The sequence below is a fragment of the Bos mutus genome, chromosome 16 (assembly GCF_027580195.1).
Source record: "Bos mutus isolate GX-2022 chromosome 16, NWIPB_WYAK_1.1, whole genome shotgun sequence".
Taxonomy (NCBI): domain Eukaryota; kingdom Metazoa; phylum Chordata; class Mammalia; order Artiodactyla; family Bovidae; genus Bos; species Bos mutus.
In genome coordinates, this window is record NC_091632.1 from 73,988,196 (window position 1) to 74,015,911 (window position 27,716).

Here is a 27,716-nt window from a genome sequence, read left to right on the forward strand (position 1 = left end):
GAACTCTGGGGATGGGACTGTGTATTAACAATCCTTTCTGGGGATTCTCATGTGTGCTTAAGACAACAAGTGAGAGAATGGAACTCAGAATCAAGAAGCCTGGGTTCTGAGTCCTGGGTCTTTCTCTTTATACTAGCTGTGGATCCAAGTGAATTATTTAACTGATACATGTCATAATAGTATATCACTGCTGTGGTATGTACCATGTTGGTTAAAAGTACTACTTACCTTCTAGGGTTGTTACAACAATTGTTATTGTTTTGTCGCTAAGTTGTGTGATTCCTTGGACTGTCGTCCTCTAGACTCCTCTGTCCGTGGGATTTTCTAGGCAAGAATACTGGAGTGGGTTGCCATTTCCTTCTCCAGAGGATCTTCCCCACCAAGGGATCGAACCCTTGTCGCCTGCATTGGCAAATGGATTCTTTACCACAGAGCCACCAGGGAAGCCCTCGTTATAACAGTTAACATTAGGTCAATTGTCTAAAGAGCTCATGGTATCTGACATAGTGCACGCTCAGTGATTGTTAGTCTTTCTCAAAAACTTAAGTATTTTAGCCTTAAATCATAGCTGCAGAGAACAAGTTATTACACTGACATTATAGTTATAACATTTATATATGTCATACATACCAATGTCATAGAACAAAACTTGATAACCCCAGGAACTGTTTTCCTTATTTGTACCCATACATACTGCCCCAGTGTATGATGTGCTGGTAAAAATGTCTGATGTCTTTGAACATTCTGACAGGTTTCATGAGTACAGAATCCCTGTGCTGCTCAGGAATGTATTTTGTGTCCATAAAATGAGTAATAACATCCAGCAGAGAAGCGGGAATTTCAGGCAGGTTGTTCACATGTTTAATTTTCTGTACTTCTAAAGATCACATTCTCTTCTGAAGTCTTCTGGCCCCAGAAGACTGACAGATTTTATGGAGGAAAAACAAATTGGCTTTGTAATGAAAAACTGTGATAGAATTTAAAATGTTTTCATTTTGGAGGTTATTTGTTTTTGCTTATTAACATACTATTTTTTTTTAATGTTTTTGATCTTTTCCTACAGAATATGGATATTCCAGCTAAATTGATTGTTTGTGGAATGACATCAAATGGCTTTACCATTGCAGACCCAGATGATAGAGGCATGTTGGACATGTGTGGCTTTGATACTGGAGCTCTGGATGTGATTCGAAGTTTCACACTAGATATGATTTAACCATACGCACCAGCACAACCTAAGAGGTCCACTGCCATCAGTGATCTCGCTAAAAATACACAGCTACTTGCCAGCTAATCTTAATCCACTGAAAAAAGTCAGACAGTGGTACAGTATGTGCATAATGGAAAGGTTACCTTACCAAAAAAATAAGGAAGGAACAATAAGATGAGCCCAAAGTTCTTTCTACTAAACTAGCCTTGGGGAAATAGCTTCAGAATACACTGTAGCCCCCTCTACCTAACAGAGAACTTCTTGTTGAGACACTGTAAAATAGTCCAGCAGTTCTGCTTTGGTGAATGATCACATTTGTACTTAAAAGAAGTGAGAGCCAAAAGTGTAAGTAGTCCTATATCATGTCATTTGTTTGAGAAATGCCTTGAAGTTTTCTTAAATGTTTTCACTGGTAAAGGACAGCTTTGATAATGTCCAAATACTCTGAAATGCACTGGACCATGTACTGTGATTGATTATGAAACTCCTCGTAAATTTTTGTACCAAGGGGATAAAACAACAACCAAGACATTTGCTTATGAATGAGTTTTACAAATTGCTTTTAACAGTTTTGTCCAATCACATAAATAGCAGCATTCTCAGTCAGTGAAAAGATACTCTGTTTCTGAGGGTTAATTTACATTTACAGGATTGTTTACCATTAACCAGAAACATAATGGAAACCTTTGAGAAGAAATACTAAAGTTTGTGTCAGCTGAGGAAGTCTATTTTGGTTTGTTTTGTTTGTTTATTGCTGTGAGGGGCATGACTTGATGGTTTCCTGTGGCTTATACCAACATAGCCACATGTAGGGACACATTTTTTCATAAATGAAAACATAAGATGTTTCAAGCATTTAACTTCCCCTACTCTCAATCTGAAAAATATGACAAATAAAATCTCAACTATAACCATAATCCAGTTATACCTTAAAATATTTTACCTTACTTTATCTTACTTTAAATTGTTTAATATTATTTTAATTACTTTTAATTACTTTTTTTAGCTAACTATAAATGGGTTTTAGATATTTCTAATTGTAAACATGTTGGCACCCTCCTCTCTTTGTCTACTATTCATTTGTGGCAAAATATTCTTTTTTGATAGTATAAAAAAATAAGCAAGCTAGGTCTTTCAGGTTTGAAAGGCAATTTTTGAGTGGCATATTACCACTTACCAGTCTATAGGAAATTAAATTTTTCTTATTTGTGTATATTAAACTTCCTATTCATTATACAGTGCATTATTTTCTTGAGCAAATACCCCTTCTGTGTGAGGAGCTTTAAGCGGTTGAAATGCCAATATATTTGCTCATAATTATATCATGGTTGTCTAAGATAATGTGCACATAAAACTTTAGTTTTTATGTATTGTTCTTTAAATGTATTTAAAGATTTACTGGGGATTTTTAAAGCCTTCTCACTATGAAAAGTCAAACAATAAGTGTAAATCACAGACTTGTGTGCTTGGGGGTTAGAGATTTTATGTTAGGGGGCAGAAGGATTAAGTAATGTTAGAATTTGTATATTCTTCTGTTTGATGAGAAATTTGGGCTCTGGGAGTGACAAGAAAATGTCCCTTTCAAACTTACTTGATATGTTTATACTGGGTTTATCTGATATGTAGCCATTCCTTCAAGGCAACTGGTAGCAATTTGTAAATATTGTGATTTACCTGAAATTTTGGTCAACAAAGCTAGTGGCATCACTACCCAACACCCGCAAAATACATCGCTTCTGGTATCTTTGGTTTTTTTACCCTGTGTCAGGCATTAGATTTGAAATGGTAGCTACTTTCAATACATTAAAATATTATGCTCAGATTGAGTTTAAAGTTTAAAGAACCTAATAGAATTATGTAATCATACTTGAATTCATTACATAAACCCAAGGTTTTCTTAAATTAAAAATTATAACATCTAACTTTTTATTCCTAATAGAAATGTTAAGTGGAATATAATATAAATGCTTATTTACTTCGGTTAAATACTGTTTCTATATTGTTTTTAGTCAGAATATTCAGGAACTAATATTAATAAATCCATCAGAGAAGTAAGATTAGCTGTGACCTTTTTGAAGTCACATAGAAAAGTCTATTAAATGTTAAGATTTGAGAAAGAAAACTACAGACCACCACACAAGGTAGCTTTATTTTCAAATCATGGAGCTTTAGAGCTGAAAATAACCTTAGAAATGTAAAAGGTAACTTTTTGACTTAGGCTAGGAACCCGAGGTCCGAGAGAGTGTGACATTGGAACCCTAGGTCTAGAAACGGCCTCCTCATTCTCATTCCAGTGTTCATTTCCCCAGAGATGGGAAGACATTTACTTACAAGAGTAAGGGATAAAATAGACTTTTATCTTTTTAGGTATTAGGAAATACTTAATGTATATACATGATTGCTTTAGGAGTAGAAAAACAGAGACATTGTGAACATGTATACTTTTGTAGTTCATAGTGACCCTCAAGCACAATTAATATCTTAATAACCTGTGTTGCTATATAACATAGTCATATAGAAAAAATAAAAACTTTTACCTCATTATGAATAAAATATTCTCAAGTAATAAAGAAGTTTTATTTTCTGAATTACTTGTAGCATTACCGCTGATTAGGAAAATGTTGCTTTTAAAAAAACAACCCTAAGAAAAATAAACTTTATGTCCCATAAAATACGTAAATATTTTCAGGACATAGCTGTAATTAGTAAAAACAAAAACTAATCTTATAATCCTACCCTTTCCTTGTTAGTTGAAATTTCTAGGAGCTTCCACTTAGGAACACTGTCTTGTATTGTTTAGTTTAGTGATCATCTTATGGGAATATTGGTGAGGAAAATGCTCAATGAATGGGATGTACCATCATCTCCCTGGAGCCTCTTTCACTCTCTTACTGTGTGACTGGAGACAACCAGTTTAACCTGTGTGATTCAAGTGTGCTATCCTTAAAAAATAACATAGCTGATCCTTGGATCATAGAAGAATCAATGAATTTATATCTGTATAAAAGTCAAAATTGGGAAGAGGGCTTGCAATACAAATTAGAACTTCTTTAAAATTAAAATCTTTAATAGGGTATATATTTTGAAAAACAAAATGTTTTAGAATAACAGCTCATTAAGCTGAGTAATTTTTTAAAACACTCCTGTTCTGAATGGGAAATGTCATCATTCTCTGATAAGAGAAAGAAGTAATATATTCCAAATCTAAGATCCCATTAAAAAACAAACTCATACTCTAAATAAGAAGATGGTCTGACAAACATTTGCTTACCTTTTAAATAATAGGTAAATCTATAAATGATAGAATATCAGTTAATCAGGCTTTTTTTCTGCAAAGCAATTTAAAGTTATTTGGGAAATTTAAGACAGGATTTCTGAATAAATGTGAGGATCTGACAGTTAAGTGAGAAACATCTTTAGAAGCACAATAAAGCTACATCTAAACGATAAAGGAAAATGATTGTGATCACTTATTGGACTTATTTTAATATGACTTAAAGGCACCCACACATTTCTCAATAAGGCCCTTACAGTAAGTAATCAAAAATGAAAAATTCTAGTCTTGTCTACCACAGACCTGGGTGATTTGTTAAGGCGATAAACCCCTCTAGAGAAATGTCAGATAGCTGCAATGGAAACATGCTCAAGGGAGAATTAGGAGAAAAGGTAAGTCGAGCTAGTTAATTAGGTGTACTTACTGTATGCATTTAATCTAGTATATCCCATATACCTGCTCCCTAGTCCCTTATTTGTTGAAAGATTACTTCTATACCTTTTTTTTTTTCCTTTTAAAATTCCTTTCTTCTGACATTTTGGTTTTTTGTTTTTCTACTCCTGCTCTACCTGAGTAATAAAGTGAATGACAAGAAAGTCACCTGTATTTAGGTTTGGGATACATCTTTTGCAGATTGCCTTTTGTTTCACATAGAGTTAAGGGCACATTTTTTTTCAAATTAATAACAGGCAGGTCTCCTGGAACAATAATCAAATTGATAAATTCTCTTCCCAATCAAGTTAACTTGTATACCTTTTATATAAGCTGTATGCAGAAATTTTGTGGCCTTTTGAGTAGGGTTAGTTACTCAGCCTTTGTTTGCAATTATAAGTTTACCTGGCTCTTAGAAAAAGCACTCTTTGAAAAATAAATAACTGAATACTCTCAGAAAGTAGCACATCTCAGTGCTCATATTTCCATAATTATAAAGACTACCCACAAAATCTTTGGTCTACCAAGTACTTGACTATGCTTCTATATACATGGCTTGTAATATAAAAGGTCTTATAAATAAGACTTGTATCCACATTGAACATTTTTTTACTTAGTAAGTGTTTTATTTACTTTTGAAAAATTATTATGACGTTAATTTAAAAATTAATCCTATGGTAGTATTTTTCATACAGAAAACTAATAATTAAAAAAAAGAAAACTAATAATGTTAAACTTACAGTTTGAATAGAAATGATAACAAATGACACATTTTCCTAAACTCTGAAAATACCAAACTATATAGGAAATCAGTAAAAAGAAACTTAAATTTAGGAGATATGTTGCAGAATTCTATGACTGAAATTAATGTGATTATTTTCAGTGAGAATTAATTTTGTAAATATAATGAAAACATATAAAAGGTATTTCTGAGCCTAAGAAAATTTTTCCGTTTGCTTCTATTTAATTTAGTACTGCCATGTTATAGTAATTTTACAAACAGAAGTGAAAATATTCCATTTTCAAATATATTTAAGTTTTTCTGCTTTTAGAAGCTATCAGAATCTCTACATGAACAAAAGAAATAGTAAGTTAGGTACTTTTCACTTAATGAACACTTGGATTGTTAAGGGTAGTAAATGGAGTTAAAGCCTTGCTATTTTATGTATCGTTACCACATAATTGATGAACATTATATCAATACAATCATTGTATCGAAGCCTCTGTTTAAATTACTTAATAAGCTTTATTTGTAATGCAAACTGTTTAGAATCCATACACAGCCAAATCAAAGATATTATATAATTAATGAACAGTAACCAAGAAAAAATATTTTTGTTGCACTATTTAAGATGGACTGCATGTAATTTGGTATGGTGTGACTAGACATAGCTTGTAATGCATCTAAATTATATTTTCCTCCTTTTATTGTCAGCTTCTGATAATGAAGAAATTCTCCTAAGGGATGAGATATATGAAATCAGCTTTAAAAAAAATTGGCTGAGGAAGAACTGTTATAATCTAGTTATAAAATCTCCATTTTCTTTATATAAAGGCTTTGATTTCTATATTTGACCACTCAGTATTTAAACTATACAGACTAATGCCTGCATAGAATAAAATTGAAGTATATAAGAGCCTTAAAGTGAAAAAAATGAACCTTCTGACTGCCTTAAAATATGACTAGCTCTCTAACACAGGCATACATACTTTGCTTAGGGTCTGTTCATTAAGTAATGCCTTAATAGTGTCAGTATTTCTGAAGTATAGAACTTGAAGGTTCTTTTACAGCTTTCTCTTTTACATAAAGAATGGAAATTTAACAAGTTTTAAAATCTGATTGTACATTTGTTGTTTAAGCACCCATTAACAGGATAACCTAGGACACTGATGTGTTATACACACATGACTGTTAACATCAGTAATACCTTGTGATAGTTTAAGGTTTTTTATTGTTTTGTATAACAAATTATCCAAGAAGCTGGACTCTATGTAACATGATCTCCAAGGACCAAGTTGCATATTTAAACACTCTGAGTGAAAAATAAAGTTGTACAGTTCCAAAAATGATTAATTTTTTAAGGGAATTTTTCAAGACAAAAGGCAAATATTTTCCTTCAAGCCTACCAGCAATTCATTCAAAGAAGTAAATACAGTTGTAAAACAGTTGCAATAAGAAGTATCCAGGCCAGTGATGTTTAATTACATTCACATTTTTACATTCACTTTGCCTTTTAAAGCAGGAATATTTTATAAAAATGAGAGAAAACTTTAAATTGTCAAGCTGGTGCTTTAAAGTATATAAAGTCTGATTTATAACACATTCCATTTCAAAGCAAAAGGACCCTGAAGGAGGGGCGGGGGTTTCCTAGATCAGTTGATAAACTCACTGATACTCTGTTGAGTCTTCCAAGTTATCACTGTAAATAACACATCTAACAATGTAATTCTGCTGTTTTCTGATAGAAAAATGGATGAAACACTAATGTATGAAATCTGTTTCATGACAAAATAGTTTCCACCAATACTGTGAAATCTGGACTCTCCTGTCTAGCCCTGCAAAACCCATACTGGATAAATCATTTTAGACATCGAGTGCAGGTGGGCACAATGTGAACTGTTTCTAGTCACTTGTATTATTGTAGAATTTGATAGAGGTACCAAATAAACTCTATGCACATCAAGTATTTGTCTTTTTATTTCTTGACAGAAGAATTTTAAGGTTATTATTATATGCCTTGTAAGAAGCTTCTAGGTGGCACCAGTGGTAAAGAACCTGCCTGTCAGTGCAGGTTAGACATGAGATGCAGGTTCGATGGAGGATCCCCTGGAGGAGGCGCGGCAACCCACTCCAGTATTCTTGCCTGGAGAATTCCATGGGCAGAGAAGCCTGGCAGGCTGCAGTCCATAGGGCCACAGAGTGGGACATGACTGAAGTGACTTAGCATGCATGGCTTACAAGATGTAAGGCTCCTGGCCTTACATTTTATAATCTTACAGTATTTGAATATTCAATCTTATAATAGTTGAATAAAATGAAATTAAGGTTTGATCATTAACACTGGTCTTGAAATGCCTCAATGTTTATTTAAAATATGTGCTTGAGGATTCTTTTCCAATGGGTATTAATTATAGAATCAAAACTAGATTTAATAAAAATACACATTTTTTAAAGAGTTTAAAACGATTCTTTTGTGGGAAAAAAATTATTCAAATTTGCCTTTGGGAGGAAGGAAAGGATAAATTACGAATTTGAGATTAACATATACACACTATATAAAATAGTTAACTAACAAGACCTACTGTATAGCACAGGGAACTACTAAATACTGTGAAATAACCTGTAAGGGAAAAGAATCTGAAAATATATATATACACACACACATATATATAATAGGTATTTAATCTGTAACTGAATCACGTTGCTTTATACCTGAAACTAACACAACACTGGAAAGCAACGATACTTCAATTACAAAATTTTAAAAAATAGAAAATAAAAGTTGCCTTTGGGAAAAGGTAACACCAAAACTCAACTAGGCAAATAAAAATATTTTAAGTGCCAATTTACGGAGATTTCTCTGAATTCCCATCAAACTTTAATATTAAAATTTCTAAGATCTGAGCCATAGGAGTTGAAGAGAACAAGCTACATATGAATATACCCACCAAAACTTTATAAACATTCATTCGATATTAGAGTTCTACATTTAAAGATGGCAGTGAACAGCTGTATGGAGAAGGAAAGATCACAAACTCCAGTTGACCCTTGGAACGTGGGTTTGAACTGTGTAGATTTTTTTCAGTTATAAATACTGCAGTAGTAGACAGTCTGTAACTGGATGAATCTGAGGGTGCAGAGGACTGATTCTAAATTACACTTGGATTTTCAAGGTGGTATTTGGAGCCCCAATCCCTGCCTTGTTCAGGGGTCAACTGTAAATATTTCCTCACAGATGAGCAAAACTATATTTTAAACCTGAATTAGGAAACTTGCCTTTAAAAAAAATTATTCAAATAGTATTTTTTTTTTTTAGTATTAGTAAACAAAGAAACTTAAATATATTTTAAAAATCCCGTTTTTCCCAGCAGCTTTTCAGCTTCCCAATTAAATATTTTGGCAATTCATGTCTAAGTTGATTAGTGGTAAAAGTGAGGGGGGAAAAATGGCCTGTTTTTTTTTTTAAAGTTTGTCTTTCAGATATTAACATTAAAAATCAAAGACCAAAAAAAAAAGATCATACTTTTTCTTAAACAGATCACCATTTTCTTTCTAACCTATGATTCTGGAAAGAAAGTTCAGCTGCCAAAACCTAGTTTTGCCTTAGATTTATATTAAGACTTTTATCCAGCTGTAATTTACCGTGTTATGGACTGAATGTGTCTCCCCAAAATTTATGTTGAAACCCTCATTCCCAGTAACAATTATGCTTTTTTCTACTGAAAACTTATGTCCCCCCATCCAAATGTCTTTCTGTTAATCCTCCACTTGGTAACAAGTCCCTGCATAATCAGACTAAAGTTCTTGGTCGTCTGGGACTGGCATGTCACCTGGGCAGCTGCTTAGTCCCACAGGACTGTCCCTAACAGCACTCACTTCAGATGCCTGTCTGTCCAGGTTGTCACCTATTACCTGCTCCTTCAGTTTTAAATATCTTTTTTACTGAAGAACTGGCAAATAAGATGTTTCCACAGTGATTTATTGTTCATTATTTTTACAACCTTTTCATGAAGATAATTCATATATTTAAAACACCTTCAAATATTTAAAAGGCATTATCAGGCAATATCATTCTAAATATATAGTGACATATGACTAGCAAAGTTATATGCACTTACATCACTAAAGTTCTTCCCTCTTACGGTTTTTTAAATGACACTGGTGAACCAGTGGAAGCAATTTCCCTTCTTTGTGAAGCCTATGAGTGTCAGTTGCGCCTCCAATAAAAGTTCCATTGACAAATATTCGTGGTACCTGTTGGATAAACAAAAGTTTAGATAGCACCCTGGGTGTCAGAAGTATAAAGCCATTCAAAGGATCCTAATACATGCTACTCTGGGTGCTTTTATGGGCAAAGCACCATATAAAAGCTCTTTGATAATTACCTATTTCAACTCTCCAACCCTTTAGATGGGGCTTCCCTGGTTAGCTCAGTGGTAAAGAATCCATCTGCCGATACAGGAGACAGGCTCAATTCCTGGGTCGGGAAGATCCCCTGGAGAAGGAAATGGCAACCCACTCCAGTATTCTTGCCTGGAAAATCCTGGCCACAGCCCATGGGCTCACAAAGAAGTCAGACAGCGTCTAAACAACCGCCTTTCAGGTGGGTACTATTTTTTAGTCTTATTTTGGAGGCAAAGGAGGCACAGGAACTTGCCCAAGATCATGAAGTAAGTGACAGAACTGGGGTTTAAACCCAGGACAAACTGACTCTCAATCCCTTTCTCCTCATCGCTTTGACATATAAAAGGCAAAATAAAGCAATTAGCAATCTCTAATGATTAATAATGTTTAAGTGGTTCTTTCTTACCATTGTTTACTAAAGGGGAAGAGTACACTATCAACTCCTTAACAGGCACATATAAATAGGAAGGAAAATGGCACATATAAACAGGAAGGAAAAATAATGTTGCCATTATTTTTCTTTTTTGTTCCTTTGGTTTTGTTTTGTTTTGTTTGCCACACCATGCAGCATGCAGGATCTTAATTCTGCCTGGCCAGGGATTGAGCCCCCTACAGTGGAAGCTCAGAGTCCTGACCGCTGGACAACCATGGAATTTCCTCTATTTTTTCCATAATGCATATTATGGGAAAATCCTCAGATTTCAAGAATCTAAAAACATGGAGCCCAAAAGCACTATTATTAGTACAGAAAATGAAGCACCCTTGATCTGCACTGTTCAAGTGAGGAAAGAAGAATTCTTTCATCTTGAAAAAGTCCCAGGAGGATGTCAACCATTTATAGACCACCACTCATTTAAAAAAAAAAAAAGAAACCACCACTCATGCCAACACCATCACCCCACCCATTTCACACACTCACACGGTAAAAATTTTTAAAAAATAGAACTGTTGTTTCCTGGTCTATGAATCTGTTCCAAGATCCGCCATTTCTTTATCAGTTCAGATTCTCAGAGTATGTCTGGCTCACTTTTCCCTACACAAGGACACAGGCCCAAGGTGACCCAGCTCACCACCCACTGTGGGGCAAAGCACCACGGGGAACGGACTCACGGTTCTTTCGCCAGTCATTTTGTGAAGAGCATCTTGAAACTGACTTCCGTATTCAAGCATGTCCAGTTCCACCACTTTATAGTTAACATTCATGTCATGGAAAAGGTTTTTTGCCATCCTACAGTAAGAACAGGATGTCTTGGAGAAAATCACCACACAATTATTAGAAATGGTCTCCTGCAGTAAAACAAAAAGATCAATTTAACTCTAGACATTACCTCTCAGAAAGGAATCATGATACAGGAGATACATGATATAGTAGGAAGGGTATGGATTTTGGAGCCTCACAATTTAGGGCTCAGACTCAGCCTATGTCATCTAATTCTCATCTGTAGACTGAGGACAAAGGAACATTATTAGGGAAAAGGGATGTGATGGTACAAAGTGTTGGCACAGAGTAATAACGCAGATAATCACAGCCAATTCAGAGACAGCAGACACTTCTGTGTGCCAACACGATCCTCAACACTTTACCTTCACTAGTTCACTTAAACCTCACTCTAGTCCTAAGATGTGGGGAGCGAGCTCGGCCCGTGGCAAAGGTCATGAGGAAGGAGGCTTGGCATACGCAAAGGCGGGATCAAGCCTCAGAAGTCTCCCTGGAAATTCTCGAGCATCTACCCCCAAAACCAGAGTCTGCCTACTTTCTGCTTTGTGCTTTCACCTACACCTCTGACTTTATGGGGGGCTGTCCCCCACTACCTCTCTCTGAAAAAAGAGTTAGCTTACAGTTCCAGTTAATAATTCCTGGGTGTGACAGTGTTTAACCTACAAACTCCTTTGGAAATCCTCTAGCCTGCCTGAATAGGTTTTTCCGGCCACATGTGATTGTTCAGAGCCTCCCAACTGTGAGAGGCAGGAGATGTTCTAAACTGTCTAAACACAGATTCCTTTGAGTAGTTAAAAGATTGATTAGAAATTGTATTGGTGAAGGGTTTTTCACTTATTGGGCCAATGTTTGCTGCTAAGTCTCCATACTCCTTACCTACTGTGTCCTTGGCAGTGTATTGACTGATATAATGGGTGTATAGAAATGTAAGTAGTAGCCTCAATGTTTGTAACCTTGGACCCTTGAGTTAATTCTTTTCTTGATTGAGCCCACCTCACCTTTGCCCTATAGGAATGCAGCTTTGTCCAATGCTTTTTTGGAGGCTGGTGCCTGACTTTGGAATAATCACCTTTAGAGAAAGATAAGTTTCTTAAAATGTTAACAGGCCTCCTGACCAGAAGCTGATGTAATTCACCTGAACTTTTGCATATGATAAGTTTGAAAGCCTGGCTTTGATTAGGACCAGGAACTGCTGTCCTTGCATGACTCCACCCCTTCCCCCATTATCCTCTATGCACAACGTAAGGTATAAAAACTACTTTGGAAAATAAAGTGCGGGCCTTGTTCACTGAAACTTGGTCTCCCCATGTTGCTGTCTCTCCCAAATTCTGGCTGAGTCTCCATCTGGAGCGCGGAACCCACCATGCTTACTAATTATGCCTGGGCTTCTAAGATCCGACCGGGGAGGCCTCAGTGTCTCCTCTCCTTCGAGAGAACAGAAGGACACCTGCAGCCTACGTAAGTGGTGCAAACTTCTTGTCTTGAAGTTTTATTGGTCTCCCGCGTAAACCAAGCTACTCAGCCTCTTTTCTCCGCTGAATTTTCCTACTGAGCTATCCTCATTCTATTACTCTTTATATCTTTGATAAAATATTTAAATAAATAGGTCGCCGACGCTGTCCCCGCTTCGAATACCCTGGATCAGCTGGGGCTGGTCCCCGGCACTGAGATAGGTCTTTATCATCGCCTCCACTTCATACATGATGAAACTGAGGCAGAGAGGAGGGTAAATAACTTACCCCTGGTCCTCAGGGATTTGAGGGATTTGAACCCTCGCAAGTCTGAGTCCACAGCCCAGGTACTTAATCTCCTGTCATACTACGTCTCGAATATTCAGAAGGTATTCAGGAGTTAACTCCTTACTTAACTGTCTTTTACAGTTAAAGACTTAAATGTCTTTTGCCATTAACAAGCGGGGCTGGGCAGGGAGGCGCAGCGCGGGCTGCATCGCTTAGAGTAAGAATCTGGCCTGAATACCCTGAGCACTATCTGAGCGAAATAATTTGGGCTAACAAACCAGACTGTGGGATATCTACTACGCGAAAAGCCAGCCCCAACCTAAGACCGCCAGGCCCGTGCACGGAACAAAGAATTGAACAGAGATAGCCGGCTGCAGACCTTCCCCCTCCGGTGATAGGCAGCCAGAGCCGGAAGGGGGCAATCGCAGCCCCAGAGAGACATTATCTATAAAACTGTAAGCAGGCTTCTTTGCTAACTAAAACTTCTTGGGGGTCTGGACGGTTAACATCTGCCTAAGAAGGTGCGCGTTTTGCGCCCAGATAACCGAGTGGCGGGAGGCGATAAGTCGCAGCATTGGCGCCGCCAAACACCTCATCACTTGAGCTGCTCGGACCTGGGAAGAGCACAATACTCAGGTACAACTGAGTCTGCGCCTCTGAGGACTATCCGAGTGCCTGAACCTGGCGGCTTGGACCTGGGAGGTACATGCAACCCAGGGCCAGCCTTGGATTGTTCCCGGCGGAACAACCTAGAGCCCGAGCAGTGTGGGCAGGAGGCTACACGCGCAGTGAGCGGGCAGACCCAGTGTGGCTGAGGCACTGCGGCGCACGCCAGTGTTATTTGCTTGCAGCATCCCTCCCTCCCTCCCCCACAGCGACTGAACAAAGAGAAGAAATACAGTTCCACCCATCAGAACACTGACACAAGCTTCCCTAACCAGGAAACCTTGACAAGCCACCTGTACAAACCCACACACAGTGAGGAATAGCCACAATAAAGAGAACTCCACAAACTGCCAGAATACAGAAAGGACACCCCATACTCAACAATTTAAACAAGATGAAGAGACAGAGGAATAGCCAGCAGATAAAGGAACAGGATAAATGCCCACCAAACCAAACAAAAGAGGAAGAGATAGGGAATCTACCTGATAAAGAATTCGAATAATGATAGTGAAATTGATCCAAAATCTAGAAATTAAAATGGAATCACAGATAAATAGCTTGGAGACAAGGATTGAGAAGATGCAAGAAAGGTTTAACAAGGACCTAGAAGAAATAAAAAGAGTCAATATACAATGAATAATGCAATAAATGAAATTAAAAACACTCTGGAGGCAACAAATAGTAGAATAACAGAGGCAGAAGATAGGATTAGTGAATTAGAAGATAGAATGGTAGAAATAAATGAATCAGAGAGAATAAAAAAAACGAATTAAAAGAAATGAGGACAATCTCAGAGACCTCCAGGACAATATTAAACGCTACAACATTGAATCATAGGGGTTCCAGAAGAAGAAGACAAAAAGAAAGACCATGAGAAAATACTTGAGGAGATAATAGTTGAAAACTTCCTAAACTGGGGAAGGAAATAATCACCCAAGTCCAAGAAACCCAGAGAATCCCAAACAGGATAAACCCAAGGCTGAAACACCCCAAGACACATATTACTCAAATTAACAAAGATCAAACACAAAGAACAAATATTAAAAGCAGCAAGGGAAAAACAACAAATAACACACAAGGGAATTCCCATAAGGATAACAGCTGATCTTTCAATAGAAACTCTTCAAGCCAGGAGGGAATGGCAAGACATACTTAAAATGATGAAAGAAAATAACCTACAGCCCAGATTATTGTACCCAGCAAGGATTTCATTCAAGTATGAAGGAGAAATCAAAAGCTTCTCAGATAAGCAAAAGCTGAGAGAATTCTGCACCACCAAACCAGCTCTACAACAAATACTAAAGGATATTCTCTAGACAGGAAACACAAAAATGGTGTATAAATTTGAACCCAAAACAATAAAGTAAATGGCAACGGGATCATACTTATCAGTAATTACCTTAAACGTAAATGGGTTGAATGCCCCAACCAAAAGACAAAGATTGGCTGAATGGATACAAAAACAAGACCCCTACATATGTTGTCTACAGGAGACCCACCTCAAAACAGGGGACACATACAGACTGAAAGTGAAGGGCTGGAAAAAGATTTTCCATGCAAATAGGGACCAAAAGAAAGCAGGAGTAGCAATACTCATATCAGATAAAATAGACTTTAAAACAAAGGCTGTGAAAAGAGACAAAGAAGGTCACTACATAATGATCAAAGGATCAATCCAAGAAGAAGATATAACAATTATAAATATATATGCACCCAACACGGGAGCACCGCAGTATGTAAGACAAATGCTAACAAGTATGAAAGGAGAAATTAACAATAACACAATAATAGTGGGAGACTTTAATACCCCACTCACACCTATGGATAGATCAACTAAACAGAAAATTAATAAGGAAACACAAACTTTAAACGATACAATAGACCAGTTAGACCTAATTGATATCTATAGGACATTTCATCCCAAAACAATGAATTTCACCTTTTTCTCAAGCGCACATGGAACCTTCTCCAGGATAGATCACATCCTGGGCCATAAAAGCTAGCCTTGGTAAATTCAAAAAAATAGAAATCATTCCAAGCATCTTTTCTGACCACAATGCAGTAAGATTAGATCTCAATTACAGGAGAAAAACTATTAAAAATTCCAACATATGGAGGCTGAACAACACGCTGCTGAATAACAAACAAATCACAGAAGAAATCAAAAAGAAATCAAAATTTGCATAGAAACGAATGAAAATGAAAACACAACAACCCAAAACCTGTGGGACACAGTAAAAGCAGTCCTAAGGGGAAAGTTCATAGCAATACAGGCACACCTCAAGAAACAAGAAAAAGTCAAATAAATAACCTAACTCTACACCTCAAACAACTAGAAAGGAAGAAATGAAGAACCCCAGGGTTAGTAGAAGGAAAGAAATCTTAAAAATTAGAGCAGAAATAAATGCAAAAGAAACAAAAGAGACCATAGCAAAAATCAACAAAGCCAAAAAGCTGGTTCTTTGAAAGGATAAATAAAATTGACAAACCATTAGCCAGACTCATCAAGAAACAAAGGGAGAAAAATCAAATCAATAAAATTAGAAATGACAGTGGAGAGATCACAACAGACAACATAGAAATACAAAGGATCATAAGAGACTATTATCAACAATTATATGCCAATAAAATGGACAACGAGGAAGAAATGGACAAATTCTTAGAAAAGTACAACTTTCCAAAACTCGACCAGGAAGAAATAGAAAACCTTAACAGACCCATCACAAGCATGGAAATTGAAACTGTAATCAAAAATCTTCCAGCAAACAAAAGCCCAGGTCCAGACGGCTTCACAGCTGAATTCTACCAAAAATTTAGAGAAGAGCTAACACCTATCCTGCTCAAACTCTTCCAGAAAATTGCAGAGGAAGGTAAACTTCCAAACTCATTCTATGAGGCCACCATCACCCTAATACCAAAACCTGACAAAGATGCCACAAAAAAAGAAAACTATAGGCCAATATCACTGATGAACATAGATGCAAAAATCCTAAACAAAATTCTAGCAATCAGAATCCAACAACACATTAAAAGATCATACACCAGGACCAAGTGGGCTTTATCCCAGGGATGCAAGGATTCTTCAATATCCATAAATCAATCAATGTAATACACCACATTAACAAATTGAAAACAAAAACCATATGATTATCTCAATAGATGCAGAGAAAGCCTTTGACAAAATTCAACACCCATTTATGTTAAAAACTCTCCAGAAAGCAGGAATAGAAGGAACATACCTCAACATAATAAAAGCTATATATGACAAACCCACAGCAAACATTATCCTCAATGGTGAAAAATTGAAAGCATTTCCTCTAAAGTCAGGAACAAAACAAGGGTGCCCACTTTCACCATTACTATTCAACATAGTTTTGGAAGTTTTGGCTACAGCAATCAGAGCAGAAAAAGAAATAAAAGGAATCCAAATTGGAAAAGAAGAAGTAAAACTCTCACTATTTGCAGATGACATGATCCTCTACATAGAAAACCCTAAAGACTCCACCAGAAAATTACTAGAACTAATCAATGATTATAGTAAAGTTGCAGGATATAAAATCAACACACAGAAATCCCTTGCATTCCTATACACTAATAATGAGAAAACAGAAAGAGAAATTAAGGAAACAATTCCATTCACCATTGCAACGAAGAGAATAAAATACTTAGGAATATATCTACCTAAAGAAACTAAAGACCTATATATAGAAAACTATAAAACACTGGTGAAAGAAATCAAAGAGGACACTAATAGATGGAGAAATATACCATGTTCATGGATTGGAAGAATCAATATAGTGAAAATGAGTATACTACCCAAAGCAATTTATAGATTCAATGCACTCCCTATCAAGCTACCAACAGTATTCTTCACAGAGCTAGAACAAATAATTTCACAATTTGTATGGAAATACAAAAACCTCGAATAGCCAAAGCGATCTTGAGAAAGAAAAAAATGGAACTGGAGGAATCAACCTACCTGACTTCAGGCTCTACTACAAAGCCACAGTTATCAAGACAGTATGGTACTGGCACAAAGACAGAAATATAGATCAATGGAACAAAATAGAAAGCCCAGAGATAAATCCACGCACATATGGACACCTTATCTTTGACAAAGGAGGCAAGAATATACAGTGGATTAAAGACAATCTCTTTAACAAGTGGTGCTGGGAAATCTGGTCAACCACTTGTAAAAGAATGAAACTAGAACACTTTCTAACACCATATACAAAAATAAACTCAAAATGGATTAAAGATCTCAACATAAGACCAGAAACTATAAAACTCCTAGAGGAGAACATAGGCAAAACACTCTCTGACATACATCACAGCAGGATCCTCTATGACCCACCTCCCAGAATATTGGAAATAAAAGCAAAAATAAACAAATGGGACCTAATTAAACTTAAAAGCTTCTGCACATCAAAGGAAACTATTAGCAAGGTGAAAAGACAGCCTTCAGAATGGGAGAAAATAATAGCAAATGAAGCAACCGACAAACAACTAATCTCAAAAATATACAAGCAACTCCTACAGCTCAACTCCAGAAAAATAAATGACCCAATCAAAAAATGGGCCAAAGATCTAAATAGACATTTCTCCAAAGAAGACATACAGATGGCTAACAAACACTTGAAAAGATGTTCAACATCACTCTTTATCAGAGAAATGCAAATCAAAACCACTATGAGGTACCATTTCACACCAGTCAGAATGGGGCGATCCAAAAGTCTACAAATAATAAATGCTGGAGAGGGTGTGGAGAAAAGGGAACCCTCTTACACTGTTGGTGGGAATGCAAATTAGTACAGCCACTATGGAGAACAGTGTGGAGATTCCTTAAAAACTGGAAATAGAACTGCCTTATGATCCAGCAATCCCACTGCTGGGCATACACACTGAGGAAACCAGAAGGGAAAGAGACACGTGTACCCCAATGTTCCCAGCACTGTTTATAATAGCCAGGACATGGAAGCAACCTAGATGTCCACCAGCAGATGAATGGATAAGAAAGCTGTGGTACATATACACAATGGAGTATTACTCAGCCATTAAAAGAATACATTTGAATCCGTTCTAATGAGGTGGATGAAACTGAGACTATTATACAGAGTGAAGTAAGCCAGAAGGAAAAACATAAATACAGTATACTAACGCATGTATATGGAATTTAGAAAGATGGTAACGATAACCCTGTATACGAGACAGCAAAAGAGACACTGATGTATAGAACAGTCTTATGGACTCTGTGGGAGAGGGTGGGAAGATTTGGGAGAATGTCATTGAAACATGTGAAATGTCATGTATGAAACGAGATGCCAGTCCAGGTTCAGTGCACGATGCTGGATGCTTGGGGCTGGTGCGCTGGGAAGGCCCAGGGGATGGTATGGGGAGGTTGGGAGGAGGAGGGTTCAGGATGGGGAGCATGTGATTTTTTTAAAAAAAGAAAAAAAAAAAAAAAAAAATTTTTTTTTTTTTTTACCATCTTAACCATTCTTTGATTTTTTTTTTTTTTTCTGGCTGAACCACACAGCTTATGGGGTCTTAGCTCGCCAACCAGGATTGAACCCATGTCCCTGGCAGTGGAAGCCTGAAGTCCTAACCACTGGACCACTGGAGAATTCCCTTCTTTGCTTTTTTTTTTTTTTACATTGAAATATAACTGACTTACATTATTATATTAGTTTCAGATGTATAGCATGGTAATTTGGTATTTTTATATTTTACAAAATGATCGACCCACTTCCTTAATGTTCAATGGTGAAAAATGACGTATACATGCATGCTCAGTCGCTTCAGTTATGTCTGACTCTTTGCAAACCTTTGGACTGTAACCTGCCAGGCTGCTCTGTCCGTGGGATACTAGAGTGGGTTGCCATGCCCTTCTCCAGGGGATCTTCCTGACCCAGGGATCAAACCCATGTCTCTTACATTTCCTGCACTGGCAAGCAGGTTTTTACCACTAGTGACACCTGAAGCCCCAATGATGTATGAATTCTCTTCAAAATGTAAGGCTTTCAAGGATCCAGGTATAAACAGTAGTTTTTCCCTTCAACTTCCACTCCTTCCTTTTATATCTTTATAGTAAAAAAAACAACTGTCATCACTGTTTTGATAAGATATTCCCCAGCATTCATTGTTCCTGGAAAAGCTACTTCCAGAGATGCTGACTCAGTGGGTTTGAGGCAGAGGTCAGAAACTATTTCTGAAAAACATTCCCGACAATTCTAACATCAGCCTGGAAGCTATATTAGCCTTGGAAGCTATCCTGCCTGCCTTTGTCACAAAGACCCCGAGGCTTCGCTGTGCATCTGTGTCACAACTTCACGGATGAGGTTTGTTGAGCTCTGTGCATGTCAATGCCCAGGTCCTTTGGGAATTTCTGAATGGACAGATCTAGCACCCAAGCATCTGCTAGGTTGTCCTAGTGCCAGTCATAAACAGCACCTTCAAGATAAGGTCAAAAATCAGAGAGTAGGACAAAGTGGTTCAGAAGTTACATCTACCCTCGGGGGTCAGAAGGGTTCCAAGTCAGTGTCTGTTCAGTTGTTCAGTCACTAAGTCATGTTCAACTCTTTCGACCCCATGGACTGCAGCACACCAGGTGTCCCTGTCCTTCACTATTTCCCAGAGTTGGCTCAAATTCATCTCCACTGAGTTGGTGATGCCATCCAACCATCTCATCCTCTGTCATCCCCTTCTCTCCTGCCCTCAATCTTTCCCAGCATCAAGGTCTTTTCTAATGAGTCGGCTCTTCACATCAGGTGGTCAAAGTATGGGAGCTTCAGCTTCAGCATCAGCCCTTCCAATGAATATTCAGGGTTGATTTCCTTTAGGACTGACTGGTTGGATCTCCTAGCTGTCCAAGGGACTCTCAAGAGTCTATGTGTCTGCAAATCTATTTCCATGCTTCTCTTCTGCTCACTCTCAATATTTACTACAAAAGTCTATCTCAGGGAGAGCTAGACAGGCCAGAGATGTACTACTGAATCCATTTTACATGTAAGAAAACTGAGGTTGAGGAGTTCACAGCACTGGGTGGGATTCAACCCACCCTGTCCCAAAACCAAGGCCAGTGCTCCTTCCTCACTGTGCTGCCTCAGGTTAGAGACACACTGAGACCATAAATTTAGAGAGAGAGGAGCACCCTGGTGGCTGAAACATAGTAAAGTGAAAGTCATTCAGTTGCATGTGACTCTTTGAGACCCCATAGACTGTAGCCCACCAGGCTCCACTGTCCATGGGATTCTCCAGGCAAGAATACTGGAGTGGGTAGCCATTCCCTTCTCCAAAGGATCTTCCTGACCCAGGAATTGAACCTAGGTCTCCTGCATCATAGGCAGATTCTTTACCATCTGAGCCACCAGGGAAGCCCTGACAAATAGTGATGTAGAGATTCCTCGGTGATCAATGCAAAGAAATAGAGGAAAACAACAGAATGGGAAAGACTAGAGATCTCTTCAAGAAAATTAGAGATACCAAGGGAACGTTTCATGCAAAGATGGGCACAATAAAGGACAGAAATGGTATGGACCTAACAGAAGCAGAAGATATTAAGAAGAGGTGGAAAGAATACACAGAACTATACAAAAAAGATCTTCATGACCCAGATTACCACAATGATGTGATGACTCACCTAGAGCCAGACATCCTAGAATGCAAAGTCAAGTGGGCCTTAGGAAGCATCACTACGAACAAAGCTAGTGGAGGTGATGGAATTCCAGTTGAGCTATTTCAAATCCTATAAGATGATGCTGTGAAAGTGCTGCAGTCAATATGTCAGCAAATTTGGAAAACTCGGCAGTGGCCATAGGACTGGAAAAGGTCACTTTTCATTCCAATCCCAAAGAAAGGCAATGCCAAAGAATGCTCAAACTACCACACAATTGCACTCATCTCACATGCTAGCAAAGTAATGCTCAAATTCTCCAAGCCAGGCTTCAACAGTATGTGAACCGTGAACTTCCTGATGTTCAAGATGGATTTAGAAAAGTCAGAGGAACCAGATATCAAATTGCCAACATCTGTTGGATCATAGAAAAAGCAGAGATCCAGAAAAACATCAACTTCTGCTTTATTGACTCCACCAAAGCCTTTGACTGTGTGGGTCACAACAAACTGTGGAAAATTCTGAAAGAGATGGGAATACCAGACCACCTGACCTGACTCTTGAGATATCTGTATGCAGGTCAAGAAGGAACAGTTAGAAATAGACATGAAACAACAGACTGGTTCCAAATAGGAAAAGGAATACGTCAAGGCTATATATTGTCACCCTGCTTATCTAATTTATATGCAGAGTACATCATGAGAAACACTGGGCTGGATGAAGCACAAGCTGGAATCAAGATTGTCGGGAGAAATATCAATAACCTCAGATATGCAGATGACACCACCCTTATGGCAAAAGTGTAAAAGATCTAAAGAACCTCTTGATGAAAGTGAAAGAGGAGGGTGAAAAAGTTGGCTTAAAACTCAACATTCAGAAAACTAAGATCATGGTATCTGGTCTCATCACTTCATGGCAAATAGATGGGGAAACAATGGAAACAGTGTGAGACCTTATTTTTTGGGGCTCCAAAATCACTGCAGATGGTGACTGCAGCCATGAAATTAAAAGATGCTTACTCCTCGGAAGAAAAGTTATGACTAACCTAGATAGCATATTAAAAAGCAGAGACATTACTTTGTCAACAAAGGTCCATCTAGTCAACACTATGATTTTTCCAGTAGTCATATATGGATGTGAGAGTTGGACAATAAAGAAAGCTGAGCACCGAAGAATGGATGCTTTTGAACTGTGGTGTTGGAGAAGACTCTTGAGAGTCCCTTGGACTGCAAGGAGATCTACCCAGTCTATCCTAAAGGAAATCAGCCCTAAATATTCATTGGAAGGACTGATGCTGAAGCTGAAACTCCAATACTTTGGCCAGCTGATTCAAAGAACTGACTCATTTGAAAAGACCCTGATGCTGGGAAAGATTGAAGGCTGGGAAAGGGAGAAGGGGACGACAGAGGATGAGATGGCTGGATGGCATCACCGACTCAATGGACATGAGTTTGAGCAAACTCTGGGAGTTGGTTATGGACAGGGAGGCCTGGCATGCTGCAATCCATGAAGTTGCAAAGAGTCGAACACAGCTGAGCAACTGAACTGAGAGATTCCAAACTGAGCAGAAACTCAGGATGACAGTGTCACAGTTTCTTGAACCTTCCTTCTTACATTTTCTCAACCCTGTCCTTGCTAAATATTTCATGGTTTCATATTCTTTTCGTTTGTTTGTTTTTGGCCAAATTGTGAGGCCAAATTCCATGACCAGAGATTGAACCTATGCCCCCTGCAGTGGAAGCATGGAATCTTAACCACCAAACTGCCAGGGAAGTTCCTCATGGTTTCCTATTCTTATTTTAAAGAAGCAATCCCTCACAACAGGTCTCCAACATTATTGTTATATTCAGCAGCTGTGAGTCAATACTTTTGTAGTCAAATAAACTAAAGGCAGAAATGTTTGTGTGTAGTGGTGTTTGGTGGTGAGGAACAGAGAAATACGTATGTCCTGTAGGCTGCTGCTGCTGCTACTAAGTCACTTTCAGTCGAGTCTGACTTTGCGATCCCATAGACGGCAGCCCATCAGGCTCCCCGGTCCCTGGGATTCTCCAGGCAAGAACACTGGAGTGGGTTGCCATTTCCTTCTCCAATGCATGAAAGTGAAAAGTGAAAGGGAAGTGGCTCAGTCGTGTCCAACTCTTAGCGACACCATGGACTGCAGCCTACCAGGCTCCTCCGTCCATGGGATTTTCCAGGCAAGAGTGCTGGAGTGGGGTGCCACTGCCTTCTCCAATATCCTGTAGGCTATAAGGGTAGAAAAACATATACACAAGAGGAATTTTCTGAGACAGATTTAACTAGGCTTTGCAGTTCAAGCAAGAGAAAGACAAGAAAACACAGCAGTGCACAGTATCCTTGAGAGGACTGGTCATAGAGTAACTACTGCAAACTAGGTTCTATGTTTTAGAAAAACAGCTTCTCGGGGCAGAAATGAACAGTATGCCTGGCTAAGGCACCCTGACTGGTAACAACAGGAAACCTGAGGTGGGGGAGACGGAAAGAGCAGTCAACCTCATAGACCCAATTTAGAGGAGCGAAGGCACTATTAAGAATAAATCTCATAGGGACTTCCCTGGCAGTTCAGTGGTTAGGATTCTGTGCTTCCACTGCAGAGGGCACACTTTCGATCCCAGGTCGGGGAACTAAAATCCCACAAGCAATTTGGCACAGCCAAAAAAAGAATAAATCTCATAAATTCTGACTAAGAAAATGATCCAGAACTTCTTTGTATCATGCATGATTTTGATAGCAGATTTAAAAATATATTAACTTAGTAATTAATTTACTAGACTATGTCAAGTTTAGATAAGCATATTAAATATGTACGACAATTCTATTTCCACCAAGGAAAGTTTTTTCCCACATGTCCCCCATCACTCACTTGGATCTGATTCACAGGAGCAGTTGCTGCATTTCCCAAAGATGATGATGTGCTGTTCCCCATCCTAAAATGAATTTTAAAGAGCAGTGCAGTTAAACATTAAGGACAATATATCAGATAAGATCCATTCAGAGCAACCCAATATGCAAATATATATCCAAACATATGAAAGAGAAAAGTTTTACTTGCTATCAGTACAAAATAGCATTGTCAAAGTATTTGTTTACTAATATCACAAAGGCCTGTGTCCTTTACTATCTAGCTTTCAGGAAAGAAAATTGAGGTTAAGGGATGAAGGTGTGGACCTAAGTAGGAGCTTAGGTGGAACAACACATCAATCTATTTGTCTTATCAACTAAAAGAACACATCCTTTTCATCTCAGTTCCAACACTTAATTAGCATTCCCAAAGCATCTACTATTTGCATCTACTCTGGAAGCAGGAATTCTAGTAGAACTTTCCTAAGACCATATTTCCTTATGTACTAAGAGGAGGTGGAAGGTGTATTCTGAAACATCACCTTCCCTTCCAAAGAAAAGAGAAAGCTGCTGGAAGGCACTTTTCTCCAATTCCAGTCAAGAAAGTAAGTTGTAAAAAAAAAAAAAAAAGTAAGTTGTTCAATACACGTTTCTCTTCTCCATTAATGAAGTAGCCACTAGCCATGCCACGTTTATGGAACACCTACTATGTGCTAAGCAGGCAAAGGGCTGAAATGCCGCAGGGATAGTATCACTGTAAAAACACCACTGAACCTCCAGGACTTGTCAAATAGTTACACTATGTGATTGGCACCTTCTGGAGGGGGTTTCTAGTTTAGCAGAGGTTAATCAAGGGGCTCCTCGAGTCTTGCAAAACTGGCAGAAGTTAACAGATTGAGGAGTTAGGAATAACGTCCCAGACAGAGGGATGGATGTACAGATAGGCGAGCTGGTAAGACAGCCCTGACTGGCCTCGCGGGAGGGGGCGGTCTCGCAACGCAGGCCTCGGGGCCGCGGGTATTCACCGACCTCGCTCGAGCCAGAGGCGACACCGTCCTATCTCGAAGACCTGGCCATTTGGTAGAAAGCTCCACTTCCACTTCCTGTCGCAGGAGCCAGATTTAGCAAATGAGAATAAAGATCGCTCGGTTAAATTAGAATTTCAGATAAACAGCGAATAACTGTTTAGCCTACGTATGTTCCGTTCAATATCTGGAATATACTTAAACCAAACCATTATTCGCTGTTTATTTGAAATACTAATTTATTAGGGCATCTTGTATTGTATCTACTAACCGAGGAGGAGGGGAGGTTCAAGCCAGCAAGACTTAGGCTTGTGCAATCTGAAGATCACGTGGTCCCGAAATCGCCAAGAACACTTAAGGCACCTTCTCTCCTGGTCCCTTCCCGGCCTCCCGCCCTCCGAGGCGCCTCAGCGGTTCGATCGACTCGGGGCGTACCGGGCGCCCGGGAAGAAGCCGCCCCAGCCTTACCGCTAGGTCCAGACCCCCGCGAGGCCGCACAGCCACGCCCAGCTCGTGCTGCTCGCAGAGCCGCTTACCCGGAGCCCGAAATTCCCGCTGGCCCCTCAAGCCGGCCGGCTGAGCTGCTCCTGACCGGGATGAGCCGAGTCCCCACCAGCGCTGCGCGGCGCCAGTACATGGTCTTAGTGCGGGGCCGCAGCGAGCAGACGGGCCAGCAACCGCGGCCCTGGAGATCCCGACCCTGCCCTCCGGCTCCGCCCTACCCGGCTGCCCACGCCACGCCGCCACGCCCCCGCTACGCCCCCTCTCCGCCCGTGGCCCCGCCCCGCCGGCCTGCTCCTCCTCCAACCGCGGTCCCGCCCGCCGGGCTGCCACGCCTCCACCGGCGGCCCCGCCTCCACCCTCCGAATTCGCCTCTTTACTTGGTTCCGCCCCCTTCCTCCCAGCCCCGCCTCTGTCTTCCGGCCCTGACCCGCCCGCGGCCCGCTCCCTGCAGTTAGCCCCGCCTCCACCCGCCGATCCCGCCTCCTCACCCGGTTCCGCCCCCTTCTTCCCAGCCCCGCCTCTGTCTTCCGGCCCTGCCTCCGCCTTGCCCTCGAAGAGCCCGCCTCCGCCCGCCGGCCGGGCCCCCGCTAGCCGGTCACGCCCCCTCCGGGCTGCCCTTGAGGCGCCGGTCTATTCTCCGCGGCCGCCGGGTCTTTCTCCCCCTGGCAGCCCGGGTGCTAGGTCTCGGCCTGTCCCGCCCACTAGGGGGCTGCTGTCGGAGTCCCAGCTGATGCCTCACCTGCCCGTGTCAAGGGTTCATCCAGGTACCGCCCCTATGCTTTTTCGGATCGTGAACGCTCATAAAGGCTTACAGACACGTGCAGGCACTCCTGGGCACTGTGGCCAACCTTCTGACGAAACGGAAAACAAAAACAATGAGTGTCGGACACGGAATCAAAATGCCTGGGATGTTTACATAGGGTGGTAGCGTCAGCGCAACTTCCTGTCGTACTGGTCTTTCTGTTGATGAAATCAGAGCCTAAAGATGTCATCTCAAAATTAGGCCACTGATTGAGAGCTCATATAAATCAGGAATATTGGATTTTAGAAGAAAGTGATCCAATGTAGAACGTGCATTCCAAAGAAAACAAAATTGTATTTTGAACATAAAATTAGAAAATAAAACTTAAAGAAACCCACGAGTGTTCACTCTGGCTTTGAGAGCTGTTAATGACAGGATTGTGTCATTGAGTCATGGTAATAATAGCCCTTTATGCATAGCTAGGTAAAAAAGAGGCGTGTCGTCCTTTATTACTGACATTGAAGTCTATTTAAGGTCAAAGGTCAAATAGTGTGTCTAAAATTCTAGGCAGTTGGTTAGAACACTCCAGACCTTTTTTTCATGGTTCATTCTCAATTAGCTAAATTTAAGATTCATGCTACCAAGTTTCAGAATGAGAACTTCTGTTTCTAATAGTTCTTTTCCTACTTTCAAGTGAACCACGTATCATTACTTCATAAAAGGATGAAGATTTATTGCAAAATCAAATATCCCAAAAGGTGTAAAGCTTTCTTTATAAATCCAAAATTAACTTTAAAAATAAAGATATGTTATCTACAATGTAACGGCATATTGTCTGTGTGTGTATGTGTGTGTGTGTGTGTTTAATCAAACGACAGCTATTCAGGAAATTTACTATGACTGTTTTTTGTTTTGACGTAGAATTTTATGTTATTGTCTCAAATTTGTATTGTGAGGTGAAACAATTATGTCACATTTTTATTTTAATATAGTATAGATGGCCTAGATTAAGGGCACAACTATCTGCACAGATTTTTTTTTAAGGGAGCCCCAAATGAGAGTTGTTGTTCAGTCACTCCTGTCTACTCTTTGCAACCCCATGGACTGCAGCACACCACTTCCCTGGCCTTCACTATCTCCCAGAGTTTGCCAAAACTCAAGTCCGTTGAGTTCATAATGCCATTCAACCATCTCATCCTCTGTCATCCCCTTCTCCTCCTGCCTTCAATCTTTCTCAGCATCATGGTCTTTTCTAATGAGTCGGCTCTTCACATCAGGAGGCCAAAGTATTGGAGCTTCAGCTTCAGCA

General features: G+C 39.4%; 2 protein-coding genes across 5 annotated transcripts in view; one reads left to right on the forward strand and one right to left on the reverse strand.

Annotated features, from left to right (window-relative positions):
* Positions 1-7,600, forward strand: part of RO60 (Ro60, Y RNA binding protein) — a 31,255-nt gene extending 23,655 nt beyond the window's left edge. Inside the window, exon 9 of the mRNA XM_070385526.1 lies at positions 1,064-7,600. Within this exon, the coding sequence (XP_070241627.1) occupies positions 1,064-1,216 (153 nt within the window). The 3' untranslated portion in view covers positions 1,217-7,600. The remainder of the gene's footprint in view (positions 1-1,063) is intronic.
* The window catches only part of GLRX2 (glutaredoxin 2), a 29,925-nt gene extending 4,036 nt beyond the window's left edge, over positions 1-25,889 (reverse strand). For 2 of the 4 annotated variants that reach the window (XM_070385529.1, XM_005897394.2), the window contains exons 1-4: positions 25,698-25,884; positions 24,159-24,222; positions 11,152-11,328; positions 9,756-9,891 (exon numbers count right to left, since the gene is read on the reverse strand). In XM_070385529.1, coding sequence (XP_070241630.1) covers positions 9,760-9,891; positions 11,152-11,328; positions 24,159-24,222; positions 25,698-25,798 — 474 coding nt within the window. In that variant the 5' untranslated portion in view covers positions 25,799-25,884 and the 3' untranslated portion in view covers positions 9,756-9,759. Of the gene's footprint in view, positions 1-9,598; positions 9,892-10,022; positions 10,133-11,151; positions 11,329-24,158; positions 24,223-25,697 lie in introns of those variants that run through there. The other 2 variants (XM_014478706.2, XM_070385528.1) reach the window with 2 other exon arrangements.
* Between the last annotated feature and the right edge of the window lie 1,827 nt (positions 25,890-27,716).